The sequence below is a fragment of the Macrobrachium nipponense genome, chromosome 15 (genome assembly GCF_015104395.2).
Source record: "Macrobrachium nipponense isolate FS-2020 chromosome 15, ASM1510439v2, whole genome shotgun sequence".
In the NCBI taxonomy this organism is placed as follows: Eukaryota; Metazoa; Arthropoda; class Malacostraca; order Decapoda; family Palaemonidae; genus Macrobrachium; species Macrobrachium nipponense.
The window spans coordinates 64,216,712-64,237,560 of NC_087208.1; the positions used below are offsets into that span (position 1 = coordinate 64,216,712).

At 37.5% G+C, this 20,849-nt stretch overlaps 1 protein-coding gene across 5 annotated transcripts in view; it reads right to left on the minus strand.

Annotated features, from left to right (window-relative positions):
* The window catches only part of LOC135195020 (activating transcription factor 7-interacting protein 1-like), a 249,497-nt gene that overhangs the window by 57,937 nt on the left and 170,711 nt on the right, over positions 1-20,849 (minus strand). For 4 of the 5 annotated variants that reach the window (XM_064221318.1, XM_064221316.1, XM_064221320.1 and 1 more), the window contains exon 3: positions 2,248-2,310. The exons of the other annotated variant lie outside the window; for it this stretch is intronic. In XM_064221318.1, the coding sequence (XP_064077388.1) occupies positions 2,248-2,310 (63 nt within the window). The remainder of the gene's footprint in view (positions 1-2,247; positions 2,311-20,849) is intronic. 5 annotated transcript variants of the gene reach the window in all.

Genomic DNA, 20,849 nt, shown 5'->3' on the forward strand with positions numbered 1-20,849 from the left:
ATTTGTCTAATATCAGAGAGTATGCAGCAATAAAAGCTAAAAATTAAGCGGGGCGTTTGTGATCTATCAAAATGGTTCTTTGCAGCGTCATTTTGGCCCCTAGCTGAAAACCTTTTCATTCCTTTTAGCTTACCTCCGTTCATATTCTATTGATTCTATCTTACCTTCCAATTCCTCCTGTCACACCAGTGGTGTGCAACCTTTTTTTCCCAAAGGGCCACTAGTCACGACTCTGTCGGTATCGAGAACCACATAACCTTACTATTTCAAATTATTTACTACGATCGAAGACATATTATGTGAGATTATACTAATACAGATAGATAGTGTTACTGATTTTATTTAAATTGGGATCACAAAAATAAGAAGTGTCTGAAACAAAATTATTTTCCTTAGTATAAATGAGCAAATGAAAGGCTACCGCACCTTATTATTATTATGTACATATTATTATAATGTACAAACATAAATAATTACTTATTATTGGTTAACTGGGATCATTAACATAAGAATTATCAAACACAGACATTTTTCTAACCATTAATGAGCAAATGAAAGGCTACCCTAGTGAGATGGTTGATTTTGCATTTGGGACACCAACTCATCAATATCAGGCGGCTGTATGGATGATGTGGCTACACGCAGGGTACATTCCAAATATTCATCAGTAAGTACAGACCTATACTTGTTTTTACCAGATTCATTTTTGAAAAGAGCTGCTCACAAATATATGTGCTACCAAACAGTGCCATTATTTTCCTTGCATAGGCAGAGCCATTTCCTCTGTAATATTATAGTCATTGTCAACTCCCCAAATATACACTGTCAGTTGTGCAGTGTCTGCGGTGTCACAAATCTCATCAAGAGCAACAGAGTATGAAGAAAAAGCACTAACTCGCTTGGCAATTGTACTTTCAATATTCCCTGAAAGACTGTCTATTCTTCTAGCAACAGCATATCTTGAAAGGCTTATGTTTCTTTTTGTCAGGAAACATTGTCTGAGGCTTTAACTACCTCACCATCAGAATAGGGCTTTAGTCTTTTTGCAAGGATTTGACTAATCAAAAAACTTGTTTTGAGAGAGGCATCATATTCCTTAAGTTTCTTTGTAAACACCGACTGTTGTCCTTTCAGAGATTTCTGCTAGAATGATATTTTTTTCTTTGAGTGCTTCACCTGTAATATTTCCATATTCTTTGTGCTTTGTGATGTAGTGTCTTTTGGTGTTATATTCTTTTAAAGCCCAGGCACTGGGGCCAAGAAGGCCATTCAGCGCCGTAGTGAAGGTTAAATAAGTTGAATTATGGTAAATGAATTAATGAATTAGTGAAAGAGATGATTCATAAAATTAGATGTGACTAATAAATAAAATAAAAATATGAAGTTTAATGAATGGCGTAATATATATTAAAGAGAGAGAGAGAGAGAGAGAGAGAGAGAGAGAGTGAGAGAGAGAGAGAGAGGAGAGATAGAGAGAGCGAGAGAGAGAGAGAGAGAGAGAGAGAGAGAGAGAGAGAGAGAGAGAGTTGTTGCACTGTAGCTTATTTATTTTTAGGAGAAAGGGCACCAATGAAAGCTTTTGAGGGCCGCAGGTTGCACACCCCTGTGTTACACCTTTAAAACTTTTCAGCACTGAATGACCTCATAGTTCCCATAGCTTGCCACTTTACCCAAATTTCACATGCCATTCTATGCGTCTTGCACGAGTGCCATTCAAGTTTTATTATGAACATTAACTTCAAAAAATGTTAAGTGTATTATATTCAACATTGTACCATAAAACTTCAATTGATATGAAAACCTTTCTAATGGACTCGTCTCTGTTTAGACAATTTTTTTGGGGGGAGGGGGGGGGGGGGGGAGCGAAATATAACAAGGTTGTCTACATCAGTCTTTCCAAGAGATTACCTTTTGGAGTTAACAGGTGTTTGCGTTAATGTTCACACTTCTTTCTTCTGGCAATTCTCCAACAAACACAAAACATCCCGTCTATATCACTGCCGAAATTTCACTAAATTTCTACGAACCAATAACAAGGAAAAAATACTCACACAAACACACACATATAAATATATATATATATATATATATATATATATATATATATATATATATATATGTATGTATTGTATGTATGTATGTATGTATGTATGTATGTATGTATGTATGTATGTATGTATATTAACCATCTTTGTAAATTGTTCTTCAGTAAAATTAAAGTATATAAAATGACTTAAGAATCCTTACCAGGGGAACTCATTAAGGAGGATGATTCTGTCGAGGAGTGGTTAGCCAATGAGGCGCCCTGATCTGCAAGACGAGAAATTCATTATTAATTCACATTTGTAATATACCATATTATCTGAGAGTAAGTTATTCAGCAGCTTTCTTTATCTTCTGTAAGAGAAGCCGCATGCAATATTGATTCCGATCACTTCGAATACTAAGTCTCAGAAGAGTACTTTGATACAATTAAGAAAAACGAAACTGAATTTTTTTTTCAAGTTCAATGATATAACTGGGTTTTTATTATTTAACTCGTGCTGTAGTTTAATTTTATCCTTAATGATACAATTATCTGTACTACTTTACTCGTATCATTATTAATTTAAGTTTTATTCTCAGACACTGTGGCTAATATAAAACAAGGATCAGTACAGGGGACTTTATGTGCCATAGAATAGTACGTTCGCCATAAATAGTAACACATTAGAAATAAAAGCAAATAAAAAATAGAAAAAATAAGGTTACGTATAAAAAAAAACTCTATACAAGAAATGGCATCATGGACACCACTTCAGACTACTACTCCACCACTTCAGAGCAAAGGTATTGAAAAGCCAGTTCCGATCAGTGTGACAACGTGGACTCAAGAGTAATTGTGGGAGCTGATGTTTTCTGCCACGAGCAGCACAGAACGTCTCAACAGAAACAACTAAATGCCAGGAAAACTTTCAAGTTTTCTGCGAAAGAAAACTGTTGAGCTATTTGTCAGTCCGTCCGCCGCCCCGAGACCTCAGAAACTATAATTATGGTGTGGCTAGAGAGCTGCAAACTGGTATGTTGACCATCCATCCCTCCAATATCAAACAAACTGCAGCCCTCTAGCCTTAGTAGTTTTTATATTTTATGCAAAGTTAACATGATATTGCATCTAGCAACGCTATAAGACAGGCTACCACCTACTTGTGGGTGAAAGTTTCATGGGACGCGGGGCATACAGCATTATACGTGCACAGAAAACTGGATTACGCTTAAGACACTTCGGCACATTTTTTCACACGAGTTTATTTATTCATTCTGGTCTGTGCTGAGCTGAGCATGTGGCATGCTCATCATCTCTGTTGGTTAGCACGAGCTGAGAGGTCCACACTAGGCCTCTTATACCCTTAAACACTTTACCACACTACACAGTTCTTCGTTGGATGAGTGTTTACGTGCTCGCCTACCGATTTGATAGTCCAGAGTTCGATTTCCCGCTCTGCCAACGTGGAGTCACAGAAATCTGTTTTTGGTGATTAGAAATAAATTTCTTGATATAATTAGTTCGGATCCCACAATAAGCTGTAGGTCCCGTTGCTAGGTAAGAATATCTAATCCTCCGGGCCAGCCCTAGGAGACCTGTTAATCAGCTCACTGGTCTGGTTAAACAAAGATTATACTTAACCACACCTACATGCCCTCTCAAGAGAAGGTCCCGTGCTGGTGTGAGCTACCTTTGAACAACCCTAACCTAGAGTATTCATAGCATAATTCGAACAAAAGACATATCCAGCAGTTACAGTTACAAGTGAGGCTGTATGAAAGTGTGCAAAAGCTGTTCATAAAACTATACTGAACAAGCTTGTAAACACTGGAAATACTAAGTATTGGTGTAAAGACTAGTCACAAGTGCAACAGGCCCGTTAAAAGTGACAACAATATTAGTTTTGCAGTTGCATAGTACTTTTATCAATCATGTTTTACAATCTTGTTTAACATTGTGATAAACATACGATTCCACAAAGACAGACCAAAAGGCGCATTTTATATTAAGAATCACAAGAAAAATATGTAGTGATTATTTTGTAAACATTTAGATATACAATGTTACAAGTGAGAGTGAAACAGACAGGTGTTCGTAGCGAGCCAGGTGCAAAAGGAAGTAAAAGGCTAAAAGCACCTGATGATAACCACAAACTGTACAACTAGCCAACACCGTATGGTTATGGTTTTCATTATAACGTCACCATTAAAACGGCTAAGGCTACGGTTACTATGGATGCGAATTCTGACGAATATCTGTTCGGACGAGTTCTGACGAATTCGAAGAAAAAACAAACGCATGTATTCCAATGAATGTGTTTACAGTGGCAGCAACGAACACGTCAGAACACGTACGAAGTCGTCAGAACCAGTTGAGGGTTCAAACAAGTTTGATTTTTTCATGCGACCTGCGTCTGTTTTTGGTATTATTGTGCGTTGAATTTCGATTGATTTTATTATTCCACCATGAATAACGATAAATTGATCAGCCTTGTGTACGAGAACAGGTGTTTGTGGGATATGAGACAAAAATTATCATAACAGATATTTCTCGGCAAAAGTGGGAGAAGATTGCTACAGAACTCAACACTAGCAGTAAGTTAAATAACACACACAGGAAGTCATAAATTTTTTTTTTTAAAATACACTCAGTAATGACACCCTGTAAACATTTTGGCTTTGAACACTACCCGAACGGTGCCCGAGCCGCTAAACCACTGTCTGTATACGCTAAGTTATCTAGTTCTTCACTAAAAACACATAGAATTAATTATATTATAAATCATTTACCTTTGTCGTCTCTATTAGAAAATAACTGGTTGACATGTTCAGTTTTTCCACCATTTAACAACACTAACTTTATTAGCGGACTTTCAAGAAAAAAATATTGATCAAGTTCGTCCATCTTTGCTGGGCGGCAGAAACGTAATGACTATCAGAATATAAGAAAACGCGTACAGTGTAACCACCTTGTTCTGACGAGGATTTCTGACGTATTCGTCAGGAAACATTTTCGCCAGAATTCGCAGCCATAGTAACCGTAGCCTAAGAAATCTATCAGTAGTGGCGCGAAAATGCGAAACCGCAGAGGTATTGCAGTCGTGTTTAACACTTTGTAGCGTTTGTTTTCAAAGCCAATGCAGTGCTGCTACTACACAGAGGCGCAACGCCAGCCTGAACCATCCTGTAGGTATGGTTGCCCGAAGGCAAAAAAATTATTTTAATTCTATTTAATGGCAGTTGATTCATTCTAATGCTAATGGCAACGGACTCCTAATTATAACACGCCAAGCTACGTCTACAACAAATACGGCAACGGGAGAAAAAGCTGTCAGAATCCAGCTTCTCTATAAAATGAGATTAAGTATAGTCTTGAACACACGAAAGCTTTAATATTTAATAATTCCTCTTTGTATTGTAGTTAAACTCATTCCCTTGGGAAATCAGACACCTTTCATGACACTCTCCAACTCACCACTTTCTCTCTACTTCATCTTCATCAACGTTTATCATTTCAAACCTCTCAATAATTTTCTTTCCATTGTTATAATGGAGATTATAACTATTCAAAATTTCCATGCTGAATTTCAAAAGAATCATCTTTATCACAGGTGTTAAACAATATTTTGCAAAAAGAAACATTTGTAAGACTATAAAACTAAATATAAGAAAGAGAATGTTAAAATACCATGTACCGGAAAAATACTGGTCGGAAAGCAGAGGATTAATAGGATAACTTACAGGTCCACCCATATTAACCTGCTTTGACTTTTGGATATGATGCACGGTGCCAACTCTATTTTACGAGTTATAAATGATAAAAATATGTTTCAAGCACGTTTAATTTCTACGAGAGTCTACTATCCATCGCGGGTTCTTTTCAAGAACAGTCCACAGAAATCTTTCTCTGCCAACAATGTTGTCTGTCGTCGTTTGTGGTGTGAAGTCATTCAGAGCTTAATGGTCACAGTTTCTTTTTCCCTTTTAAACTTCAACACAACACCAGCAAAGTTAACTTAAAACCTAACCAAATACTTTTTTTTTTTTAGCTAGATACGTAGTAAAACAAAAATTTCTCAGCAAAATACGACCCTGTATTTTTAAAAGGAAAATTCATGAAAGATGATCACAGAACTGCAGGCTGATTTGGGCTTCATTATGTCGTGTTTATGTGAACCAAGGGAAACCCTTAAGATATGGTTTTAAACAGTTCTGTTGTCGTCACCAAGACGGTCATGGCAATTATTTTAATGGGCCTTTCCGTCAATTTCCTTTCAAAATAATGTCAAAGAGGTACTTCACCCTAATCCAGCAGCGCTTATTTACCGCTCCAACAAGTCTCTCTCTCTAGATAATAGGAGAGAGTACATGCAGGGTTATCAATATCGAAAGGAAGCGGGATTGTAAAATGTGAAAACTACCCCCATCTTCTCCATCCACCTCGTAATTGGATTATGGTAAAATTAAGTATCTTCACAGATACTTCCATACTTACTGCATGGAGACAAAGAATCAGAAGTAATTAGGTACTTGTGATTTCTTTCATTGAAAATAATCTATTTTGAATGATTGTCATACACTTGCAAGCTGAGATGTGCTGGTGACTTTTCCTACCTTTAAAATAATTAATTTTGAATGTTTGTCATACACTTGCAAGCCGAGATGTTCAAGAGTGGTCTGTAATTTTTGTTTACCAAAGTTGGAATATTGTTCTTCATTATGAATTATATCACACCACCCATTACTCCTAATATCTATATTTAAAACTATAGTAGATTCACAATACCCGTGCATCTGATGTCTAGGCCCGTCCCTTACGACGCTCCTGATTGGCTGTTGATAAGCCAATCACAGGGCTGGAAACTCTGTCTCTCTCTCTCGAGACTTCACATAGGCAGGATGTATGTTTCACCTCTCCTGAGGGATACTTTTGAAAGGAGTATCCCTCAGGAGAGGTGGAACATACATCCTACCTATGTGAACTCTCAAGAGAGAGTTTCCAGCCCTGTGATTGGCATAACAGCCAATCACAGGCAGCACCTATGATTCTGTATCTTATGATGTAACACTACCTGGTTCCGCGCCTTTTACTCCATTTACTGTGAAAATACAGAACCGATGACCATAAGGTTAAATTTTAACACAGCAATGTTCACTTCGTAGGTATTAAATCATTCAACTGTATTTTCAGATAGTTGCTATTTTGTTTGTATGGCGTTTTTAAATTGCATGGAACCAGTGGTTACTCAGCAACGGGACCAACGGCTTTACATGACTTCCGAACCACGTCGATAGTGAACTTCTATCACCAGAAATACATATCCCTCACACCTCAATGGAATGCCCGAAAATCGAACCCGCGACCACCGAGCTGGTACCCCAACACCATACCGACCACGCCACCGAGGCGCTTGATAGCTGCTATTTACATGTGTTTGCTTCCATCATACGGTCTACCTAATCGGCTGCAGCTTGTCAGCGAACTCACAAGCCATTCGGCCTCGCTTCTAAAAAATGTATACATTATCAATGCCAGAAAGTTAATTACCGTTTCGAAATACAGTAGGTGTATTTCAATATTTTCAGAGATGATGGTAATAAAGCCTCAAATCCTGCGGGTGAAATGCTAACCTGCCTGAATGTCAGCAGGTCGCCCGGGACCTTCACCTTAAAATAAAATTATTCCAGTAGGCCGCCGCCCCCCCCCCCTTTTTTTTAATTCATAATGTGAATTATGATTTATACAATCGACAGATAATATCTTTTTGGCCATCAACTTCTTAAAGCTTCTGTGCCTGAGCATTTAAGAGCTAGTTTGTGGGCTACTGGGCGTCTAAAGGATACAGCAATCCACGATTAGCTGAACTGCTACAATGTCACTTCGTCCAATAACTGCTGGCCTGGTCTTTACAATAACCACTTGGTCGTGCTATAGATGCTGATACTCAGGGGTTGAGGGACTACTTCATACATGCCATCATCCCCTTCTTTTCCTCCTTTTACCTATTTTGCAGCTTCTTTTTTTTTTTTTTTTTTAAAGGAATATAACTTTCGTATTTCAAAAGGCTTTTAACGTCGATTCAGTGTTTCTTTTACATTAGCTTTCTATTCTGCTTAAGCTAATCTAACAAGTCAATGGCCATTTTCCCCCTACATGAAGGTGGAGTTTTCATAACCGAATATAAAATGCTAAAAATCTTTGCATATGCTCAACCATTATTAAAATTATTTTTCGAATACAGTACCCATTATTTCTTTACTGACGCACTCAAAAAAAAAAATTAAATAAATAAATAAAAAAACGGGCTTAATATAGGACGTGAGACTACACGTGGTATTTTTATTTTAAAAATCTTCAAATACAAAGGCAGCTTCAGCAAAGCTTCCTTACTAAAAATCTGATTTGCTCTTCAGTTTGTACAAGAACCAGTTTACTTTCTATTTCAGGTCATACTGCTACAATGCAAATATCGACCATAATCTAATACACGTTACTTTTTACAAATCACAACTTGAAACTTGAATATGCACAAGAATCTAATACTAAAAACAGTCCGAGGTTTTTTTGTATATCTCTATTCCCATAACACTCCAAAACAGGAATGATTACGGAATGGATTTAGCAATTACATTTTTATTGTCTCAATTCAAACCACATTGACATTAAAATATGACGTTTTTATATTTAAATAATTCATGTACCTTCGTGGTTCGCATACATAAAATCTTTAACCTTGGTCCGGGTCTTTTTTGTAAACTTAATATGTTATTATTATTAAGTCATTTGTGTACAATTAATGGATCAGAAAGTCATTTCCTGAACCTTTGTTTGCATATGGGCAATTACTTGAACTTGAATCTATAAAGATCCAGCAATTAAACAATTTATGGTTTCGTTGAGACTGAAATGCCACAGGCTGCAAACGGGGGTCGATTCCTCATACATCTCATCTTCATGCATTACGTATAGATGTAGATAAAAAAAAAAAAAAAAAAAAAAAAAAAAAAGTAAAATCAAAGACAAGTTTAGGCCTAGCGTCTGTGTAGCTTTCCCCTTCTGATGGCTATCTATTTGTTACCTGTGCGTAAGTGACCGCCAGACCTTCTGTATTTTTATATTACAAATACTTTAACCGATACAAATCTCACTCTAAACTGGACAGACATAAAACAATTAAGCCAAAAATCGTCAGTAGTATATAGAAAAATACATAAAATCAAGAGAGTAAGTAGCCTCCTTTAACGGTACTAAATCTACCCCTTAGCGTGAGACTGATACACTTCTAAAGTAATGTATAGATATAATAGTACATAAGAAATTATTTACTTACTCGCGAGATGGCGCGCCCCTAGCTGAGTGGGGGAGGCGGGCAGTTGAAGGACTCCCTGTTCAAATGCGGCAGCCAACGTTACCTGACAACTTTTATTAAATCTCTCTTCTTTCGGTTTCTCACCTACAAAATTTGTCGAGCCACAAAACTGACTTCGTTCTGTCATTTGGCCACAGTAATGTTCCGGTGCATCAACCTCATCACCAGGACGAAGTACAATCCCTTTATTACCTGGATTTGGGCTATTTAACATTTTGAACGCCATCCGGCGCATTTTCAAGCGTTCTAACCTCTGTTGGTCAGTTTCACTGTGCAGACGACGTTGATCTCTATCGCGTTGTTTCGCCAACCTCTGAGCGCGTTGACTGGCAGTTTCTTGCGACAATCTACGGTTGTTTCTATCACGTTGCTCTCGCAATCTTAATGCCTTCTCTTCGGGTGTTTCATTGGCACGTCTTTCCCTCTTCCTTTCACGATCACGGTTTAGCCTTTCCTCTCTCTCCTCGATACTTTCATTTGCCTTTCTTTTAGGCATGGTTTCTAAGTTTTCAATAAGCGTGCATAATTATACCAGCTGACCAGCTCAATCAGTGTACGTAACTATAACAGGGGTCTGCCCTTCGTAGTCAATGTCAACATGGCCGTGTCAACAACTCAAGGCAGCGTCCCCGACATAGAAATAATTAAGCGGAGCGAGCTTACACGACAACACACTATGGAGCACTGAAAATAACGTCGTTCTCCCTACCCTTACAAACAGGTACCCGGTCCCCCCACCCGGGGCGGGCAAACAGGTTTGAGGGAGTAGGGTGGATGTGTCCTGTCTCCCCTACCCTCCCCATCCCCTACCAACACTGCCGCCACCCGGCGCGGACAAACAAGAAAGATCCACTCGGCTTTTATTATTACAGAAAAAACTGATAACTATTTTGTAACGGAATGAAAATTGTTCATTCCGTTATGAATATTGTTCACGTTTTGGTCTTCAGCAGTCAACTCTCACCTAAAACTAACAATCTTTGGCACAATGTTAGTTACCTGACCGTGCATAGTGGATATATATATTTTTTTTTTTCACACAATCGTAGTTACCTGACCGTGCATGCTGGATTTCCTTTCACACTTGATTATCTATTGCATTCAAAATCTTTTTCTGACATGCTATTCATAACAAATACTAGATATAATTAATTCTAGGTCTTGTCTTTCCTTAAGGGAGGTCCAAGGCTCCACAGTTTCCTAGAGGTCTGTTCTTATTGTGACCAATCTGTGTAAGGACCCTAATCATAACAATAAGAGTCGTTGGAACTTCAGAAGCTGAAAACTGGTGCAACTACTTTTTTTTTTCTAGTTCACTACTTCCCTTCAATGTTTTTCTTTGTTATTATCTTTTATAGTTCAGTCTTTACTTCTCAATTCTTTTTCTTATTGAGCTGTTATATAACTAATGCGACCCTCAGGCTTATAGCATCCTACTTTCCCATACCAGAGTTGCAGATTGACTTATTTAGTAATAAATACTATTACTAATAATAATAATACTAATAATTTAAAAACTCTTAGGATGCATCCAAGATGTTTTCCATAGTGCTACCAACCCTGAAACTGGGTGCTACTTTAGTAGGTGGTCTACCTGCATATTTCTACAGTTCCGCCGTATTTAGTACTAACCCGTCGGGGGTCAAATGTCCCTAAAGTAACACCAAGGGTTGTTGTTGTTTGAGATTAAGCTGGCCTTATGCCAGCCTCGGGGATCAAATGTGGTGGAATGCGCTTAGGGACATTTGACCCCCGACTGGCTAGTACTAGAAATACGCCGGTAGACAGCCTACTTAAGTAGCACCCTGAAACTGATTTCCGGCCACTCGATAGTCGACCGTAAAAAGGCATCAATCATTCTCTTTTCGACCCTCATAGATCAACAGCTCTTCCAGTGACAAAGCTACGTTCTTCAGCTATTGTTTTTCACTTGACATCTTTCTCATCACTAAAAATCCAAAGTTATGCATTGATGAATTATCTCTGTTAATTAGGGGTATAGGTAACTTTCATTCTCGAGATATTGGCTATCTCCGTTCACATTAGATCTAAACGGAACTTTCATTCTCAAGAGAATGGAATGTATTTGGCCCAGTCCTATTCCTGCACGATTCCTAAATGAGCTCCACCTTCATGGGAAACATGCACTGTTTGAGCACATGTCTAGGAAAGGTAGCCAGTCTAATAATTATAAGTATGCATCCTTCCAAATTAAACATATTAATACCGTCAATATGTATCTGAAATCTTACTCAAGTATTTTTGTTACACACCCATAATATTACTCTCTTCATACACTGCCAGCATGACTTCAGTGCGGTAAACTCTACTTGGCACCTTTTCGATTTGTGACGTTTCGTCATCAATGTGGAATATTGTGTTATCTCTCTTGATATCTCATATGCCAGTGATAGTCTCACACAGGGGCTCTGTTGGCCAAACCTCCTGTTCGAGGCTTTACTCCCTTTCTCTACACTTCCAGCTTCATGTCGACAGTGGAAAACTGCCCATCTCCTCAATAAAATGTCTAAATTTTCAGTTATCTCCATTTCTTCAATGCCTCTAAGACAGGCAATAACATTCTCGGTTTTCTCTTTTCACTTTTCTTAAAAATGGTAATGACACTTGAGTCAGCATTTGTAGTTTTCAAGATCCTTTTTTATGTTACTTCGAGCACACCTTTGCGTAATCATATACCTCAAGTTCTTTCACTATTACCTACATATTGGAAACACTTCGACATCTTTTGCCTTACTTCTTGACGGGATTGAATTAAAGGCAGCTCATCTGAGCAACATTGCTCTTACTTCTCTCAATCTTCTAACTGAAACTTTGGATTTTTCTCTAAATTTGTTTTTCTTACCTCTCAACTTTCTTAGTCTATTACTACTTCTGCATTACACCTCACTTATCGACCCTACTATCCAGCTTCTGCAGTCCTTAGCCTAATAGGCCACTGGACTGTACACCTGCATACACATATGACGATATTCTATAGAATATGACTTCCATATAGAAACTCGCCGTCGTCCAGCCCGGTGCTAACCTCTCACCCAAAGCTGTTACCTAATTTTTTTCCCCCTTTCGAGATCACTGTTCATTGGCAGTTTACATAAACTACTCATATAATCCTCATTGGCTGATCAAAGGATGTTTAAACCATCGGACACTTAACTGACGACTAGTTATCCATTTGAAAATAAAGAACCAATCCTAAATATTATTACACTAAATAAAATTCGAATGTCGAGTATCATCTCTCTCTCTCTCTCTCTCTCTCTCTCAGGCAAGTGGGCACTTTGAAACGCCACGTTGCCAGACGTAAGGGCTTGGTGAACCGACACTTGCACAAGTCTAACGTCTACCAGTTCTCATATAAGAGAATCTCGATGGTCTCCCTGTCATTACCAACCTAAACCTTAAGAAATTAAGTAATCTCTTTCATAATAAATCAACGCCTGCGGCTCCACTGACCGAATATTGAGGAACTCTTGATACAGAATTGGACAACTTTTTAGTACCGGGGGTAGCGATTCCATTCGTACTAAATCAATAGAGTACCGAAGTGCTGACGTCATGTTACAACTGGCAACAGTGATTCTGGTTCTAAATGCAAGTACTGTCCACATATAAGTATGGGATGGTTGCTTTCCATATGGTAAGTCTATTCTTTCTTCTTCGGCGACAAGGAATGCATAAAACTTGGCGAAACCCACTATAATTCATCTTGATTTTGCAACTAGATTCTATGGACTGGTTCACTTTATTTTGTATTTTTCTCCTTACTAGGCCTAGTATTAGGTTTCTCCTTTTTCATTTCTCCTGTGGAATTCTTATCAGCATTTCTTTTGAGCAGAGCAGGGCCATTCACTTTCTTACCATTTACAAAATGACAACTACAGACACGTGACCATATCGTGGGAATTTTATCGCCTCTATTTATCAAGGTCTCCCATCTCTTCTGTTTCTTTGTGTGGAAACCTGTAAAAGCTACAGTTTAGTGCTTCGGATTGGTGACTGCAGTCAGGAACAAAACACTGGACTAGTGAGAACGCCCAGTGAGGTACGAGGCTTTTAAACAAGATCCGGAATGACCAGATAGATTTTCGTTCACCATTAAGTATGCCTTTGCGTCTGCGAATGTCAGTATATTTTTAAACAGTCAGTGGTTGCCATGACAACTTGAAGGCAGATTCGACTCCCATTTATGTATTAATTTCCTTGACAGGAAATAGCGCGCAGGCGCACCCGTCCACTGCAGGGAATTTCCGCTGTTTCAAGGCGATAAAGTGACGTTTATAATGATTCTATAAACAGAGTTTACGTCTCTGCATAAAAGTTCCTGTTAAATAGAAGCCATAATTTTAAAGTCTGAACTAAAATCGATCAAACGACTTTTCCTGAGAAAGAAAAACTAAAATCCAAAAATTAATCCGAGATTAACGTAATTGATTTAAGTAATAATTTGACGAAAAAAAAGTGTCTTAGAAATATTTCTCAACACTATAAAATATTGTAAAAAACATTTTAATCTTCAAAATGAAAGGTGAAATATTATAGAAAGTCTTCCGATAAACTAACTGTTCACAGTCTACCTAACTATTTCCTGGGCATTTCCAAGAAATTATTTTCTCCGCAATCCAGGAAATTACTTCCACTGCACTTCTTCGGGGGTTGGGGCAAAAACATATCAGAATATGTTTACATGAATTTATTTTAATAATCTCCCCGTAGTATGGGATTATTTGATCCCTCACTTTTAGGAATATAGACTAGGCCGTTTGGCAAGATAAATAAATAATAAACTGTAAAATTGTAGACTGAACTGGCCTTGTGATAGCATTTATTTCATTCTCATGACAAAAGACTTAATTGATTTCATATTCAGTCGTTTAAGATAACATTGTGCGCCAGCATGGATTCTTGCTCATTCAAGCAACCAGAATAATATATATATAGCCACCAAACAATTTATCAATTATGATCATTAAGTTACTAAGCTCGATGGAACCACATGCATTTTAACCCTTACAGTGGTTTCTTAGATTATTGAACGAAATAAAATTAACAAGTTAAAGACCTTATTACATGGTCAAACCCACAGGTAACAGAGCAGTTCAACATTAAAAACACATTCGATTTCAATACTTTCCGTGAGGAACAACTAGAGATCAAGACACTTTCATTTAATACTCGGGCTAATAATCTAATAAGTCAAAAGATAATTTGAGATTATTTGAACTGTCAATCGGACGCAAAGACACCCAACCACAATACCAGCAGCATTCGTGGTCAAGGTGATAAAATCCATACCAGCACCACCGCGAACATTATACCCACCAATTCTAGCCTCAGTCAGGCTTGCCAACGCTGCCGATGTGGGAGTGGATATTTTTCTAACCCAGCCCAATCGATCACGGCTAGAAAACGATGTGGTTATACCGAGAGATTTTAAACCCACTTCATAAATAACGATGAAATATCGGTTATTCTCATCGAAATCTTATTAGATGAAAAAGATCTTAAGCACAGATACCTTGGCCTTTAACAAGTGTTGCCATATAGCGATTTCTATTTATATTTTTGCTCGGCCTGATACACTGCATTCTTTGCAATTTTCTGCCAATGTTTCTAAATGGGTAATATTAGCAGAATAAAATATTAATGCATGCTGACAAAATTTATGTTGTGGGCCATATTTATATTACCGAGAAGCCCTCGAGTCACTAGATAGAACCGCTCACCACAGAATAGCATTTTTAAAATGCTACACAATGAAATACAATTTAAATTTTGTGCAGCTACAGCACATGAGTACTGGGGCATTATGTAAACACCTGACACTTGTTTGCACCATTACACGAGTCAATCAATCATACACAGAAACCGGCTAAGAAACTGCAGCAATATGAACATTTTATGAGACCGGAAACTGCATACACCACCGGACTGACAGACAACAAAAGAATTGACAACAGCTACCAGAATATATTACATAAATCCAGTGCAGGCTAGAATTGCATACAGCCAGATAATTACTAGGCTGTTTTGTCACTCATAAGTCATAACTACCTAAAAGACAAAGGATCCTGTTAAGCTTGACTGGTCCTGTAAATCTGCCTAATCCCTCAGGGCACACCTCTGTCGTGGTTATTTGAAGTTCATTTCCAAAACGCCTTAGACGCAACTTAAGCTCACAACATAACCTTAATTACCTTTGATCACTGTTCCTTCCAATTTTTGCCGTTCAACAGATATGTACATACACTTACATAAGTATCATACATATACAATACATGTAAATACACTATACTACAAAATCCAACATCAGGCTACATTAAAAAAAATATTAATTAAACAGAAACCATTTACAAATCATTCCCACTCAAGAAGCTCAAGTATGTTGAAAAAATAAAACATGCATAACAAATATTTTTAAAGAGACCATAATTGCAGCAAATTACTATAATTCATCATGATTCCACTTCAGCCAACCCCGACACGTGGGTCGAGCCGACCCCGACGCATAGCGCGCATGCGCCAGTTGAACGCATAAAGGCGCACAGTCGGATGAGACTACTATACAGTTTTACACTAAAGGTAAGAAGGCTTTCATACCCAATGCCATTACATCTTGACCAACCAACATCAGCTCCCAAACCTGGCAATGAAAGTAAAAGGGGACAACATCCTTTAGTACTTACGCAACGCCCTGCGAGAAGGAGAGAGAAGAACCGGGTCCGTTCAGTTCACCCTGACAGAAACACTCACTTAATGGCGGCCAGACCCGTCACGTGATCCCAAGTCGCACACTTGATTGGCTAACCACTCCGAGGAGCTGTTTGATTTGGTAACAACCATTAACTCCAATTTCATGACAAACACGACTAATTCCATAAATTATTGGAGAAATGTTCAATAAAACTCTACGGTTGAACCAAAATTGTTTGAGTATGCGCATGACTAGGCTACACAAGGCAAAAACGATATGTAGATATAAAAGCTGTGGGAACACCTGGCTCAAAACGAAGCCTTGTAAGGAACCTAAAAATTAAAAAGTATGATGTTGGAATAGTGTGGAATAGTGTGCTGAACTGTTGATGAAGTTAAGAGATCTTAAATGCATGTATTTTTGTCTCGCATATTCAATGTTCAACAAATCACATCAACACTGGAAAAGAAAGAAAAAAAATCGAAGAAAAAAAAAACACCCACCGCATTCTTTGAACACAGTATGCAAACAACAATGGGTACAAGATGGCGGGAAAAGTATTCATGAAAAACTGCTTTCTCAGTAAATTAACTACCTTATTTTCAATTTGAGAGTCATGACTATTTCATATAGTCCAATTAACATTTTTTGTCAATTTCATAATTTAAAAAATAGTTTCGGGATACGAAATCTGTACTAAAAAACACTTCACCTGTCTGCTGTACTAAGGTGTAACATACTTCCAGAGTGGTATGCAATAATACCGACCATCAAAAATAAAAATGAAACCAAAATTCTGAAGTGTGTCACGGGATACTGAAAATTTTTAGAAACTTGTTATAGGTATGCATACACCAATCTTCTGGTGAGAAGAAGCACCGTTATCATGAAAGAAATCAAACGTACAAACGTAGAGGAAAGCCTGGCGCTGCTTTAGTGGAGCGTTTAAATTTAGCTCAAGAGATTAACCCAGACAAAACACTCTTGTACAGAATCTGAAATGCGTTGAAAACGCAATCACGTGTTAACTGGCTTACCTTGAGCTTGCTTGGATTAATTAGCAACACATTCCTCCACCCTTCCCGGACCTCTATTTGTTCCAAGGTCATTGTGTAAGATAACTTTCCCCCATCTCTATTTGTTCCAAGGTCATTGTGTAAGATCACTACCCATTACTGTGGAAAGAAAGACAATGTGAAGTATGCTGGGCATGAAAGAAGTGGGCAGACTCCCTTGCTGGCTTAGTTGTAAGTCACTACCTACGAAGTGTTATTCAAATTAGTAGATTCACCAGTCTTTCACCCTAAACGAGTCCCATCAAACAAGTACCTTCATTAAAGTGATTATTATTATTATTATTATTATTATTATTATTATTATTATTATTATTATTATTATTGTCTGATGGAAGAAGACCTTCATTAATACAGGCTTTATACAAAATAATGTCTATTTCAGCCGCGCTTATTTTGTATGGAAGTTTCTCTATTCTATAGAAAATAAACACGGCTGAAATAGCCATTATTTTCAATAAAACCTGTATTAATATTATCATTATATTATTATAATTAGCCCCCCCGAGTTGCATTTCTACTCTCAAAAGGACTTTCCCAAAAAGAACAGTTCTTAAGTAAAACAAGAGTATGGTAAAACTGAAGAAGTTGGACAGCAAAGCAGGAAGAAACGGAATGGAATGGAAGAAAGGTAAAAGTAGAGAAATATGCAGTTGGAGCCTAAGAACGGGGGCAGCAGAGAACCTCTAGCGTCGTCTACAGTGTGCCATGCATGGGCCACACTACCTCAACCTCCTTTGTTTGTATGATGACAAAGATCTGAATTCATTGTACCTCACTCATTGTCAGTGAAGATTCTGAATACTGTATCATCGAAAGTTCAGTGCACCAGAACATTAGTAAGCCGTTTTTGGAGAAACAGATACCTCACTATCATTGGCCACTACGACACTGGCACTCTTGTCGAGGGTATGTCTTGAAAAACAACAGCAATTTTCTCTGTTGCATTGTTTCACCGCGCACAAAGCTTGCAAGCTTATATTGTCGCTTACTGCCTGGGGAGTAGCTTGACGTAGGGATTGACTTATCCTTGTTGGCATTGTATTTACTGAAGAATCTCCATTTGCGCATGTCTTGCTATGATAAACAAGAAGGGAAAGGTGTTCATTATCTAACCATGAAGGAACGATACAGAAAAAAATAAATAAATAAATAAACAGACAGATTTCTCGGGTACTCGAACATGTCACTACAATCAATGGAATTGTTTCGGTAAACAAACTTCTCGCGGTTACCAACACAGTACATTTGGCAGCAATCCAACCTCCCCCCAACCCACACACCAGAAAAACCTGTAAATCCAAATTAATATATTATGAGTTTGACACGCTTGATCATTTTCGCTTTTGCACTTTGCCTTACAAAGATTGAGAGAACCTCATTTCAACAGGATGTGTCTGACGAAGATTTTATTCACAACATTCACAAGCTTTAAATGGCTAACTGTCTTCATCGTCCTGTCTAAATGAGGTCCTATTATATATATATATATATATATATATATATATATATATATATATATATATATATATATATATATACTTACCATTGTAAATTGAACACTTAAAAACTTTAAATGACTAACTGTCCTCATCATCCTATCTAAATGACGTTCTATTATAATATATATATATATATATATATATATATATATATATATATATATATATATATATATAATCATCAGCCGTTGTTAGTCCACTGCAGGACAAAGGCCTCAGACATGTCCTTCCCAAAACTTAGAAAAAGGTTTGCTTGACAGAAAAAGGTTTGCATGATGATAACACCATGGGCTATTCAATAGCTAATGAAAATGAAAGAAATACATAAATCCAAACGATGCGATTTATTGTAGGTAATAAAATTTCGAATGAAGGTTAATCGATTAGGCAGAATTTTCACACATAATACCTTTTGTACATGAAGTTGAAAAATTTGATTGTTAAACGGAGAACGTAAGGGAAAATGAAATTCAGAAGCCCTGGAGGTATTCTATCTGGATCCAAACGTTCTGTGAGAAAACGTCTTCGTCAGGAAAACATTGGGGAACAGCCTCCTGATGAGTCACACAGCGAGGGGGAGGGAGGGTGTTTAATGGCGACCGGTGATCTTTCGATCGCGCAACATCTTTCAAAGTTTTCCGAATGATGATTTTGTACAGAATTGTAGTACTTAAATGTCATTACCATTCTTTTGCGTACATATATGATAATAAATTTGCCAAATATTAGCACTATTGACTAATTGTATATAATATTGTATATACAAATATTGTTGTTATGATAAACGAAAAAAAAATTCAACAAATCCTTAAGACAACCAGATCAGGATGATGCCAGTGTGAAGATTGAGTTGTTGTAAATTAACACGAGACTATCGTAATCTGAATCAATTGTCAGTCAGAAAGATTATCATTCAAGATTTCGAAATCTTACCGACTGCAGGTCCCTTTCCTGCCAATCTTATTTTTAAGTGATATTTGCAACCAGGCTTATTTAGTTACATTGAACTAAGCTGCACAAACATGACAGAGACTAAGTTAGTAAACATTTTTTATTTATTTATTTCTCTCCTTACCGTATTAACTCCAATACTGGTAAAATTTCCACCTGTAACCAAGTTTATAACCGCATAAATAGAACACTTGGCAACAGTCTAAGGTCCGTGTTATGAGCACTGCACTTCGAGACAAATTCAAGGTCACACGAAATCGAGCACGTGTGTTGCACTTCTTCGCGCGAACATCCAACTTCACCGTTGCCATGGTTCATTCATTTTCGAGCCGCGCCCCAGTTCTGGCACTCAAAATTACCAACACTCCAACATTTAATTTGGCAGAGCAATTACCGAGTAAGTAATAATAAAAAAAAAAATTCACCGGTTTTGATGCTGGGATAAGCAAGCAGGAGATATTAGGAAGGTTTTGTCTTTCATCAAGCAAAAGTTGCAACCTACGAATTACTTTCATGGAAATGAAATGTGTTGACATTGAATAAGAGTGACAAAAGATTAGCCTATTGAGACTGAATGACTGAACATATATCTTATATTCTGAGATGGTCTGGTCACTTGGAGAGAATGGCTGAGGAAAATGTGTCATTCGGAAGTGTTGGGAGCGAAGAGAGAGGCCTTGATCTTGCTTAAATTTAAATTGGTACTGGAACGGAAGGACCCTGCTATCCAGGAAGCGAGACAGAAGTGCAAAGAAGTTCAAGTAGAATCAATAGATTCGGTTAACTTTATGACGTCAGAGATTCAAAACGAGTCTTGTAATACCGTCACAAGGCTCACGTGACTAAGTATACTGGAAGAGCTACTAGGAAATATTAAAAGGCATAAGCATCTAACACTTTCGTGTATTTGATAGACAATCTTCAGGGTACAGTGCAAGTCAAAAGACAGCTTAGGAACGTCAAAAAAGTAAAAGTGAACATATAATGACAGGAGTTGAATATGAACGATACCATTCATAATCCAACCATCCCATTGACGTACACCTTTGCTAATATTAAAAATACAATCTGCCGTTAGTTATTACACTTGATTCTCTCATATTTCTTGTAACAACATATTTCTTGTAACAATGTCTTGACAAAATATTACATCCTTGGCGTTTCTCCAGTCATTGGAATGGTTATATTATTCATATACAAAAAGAGTGCACTGCTC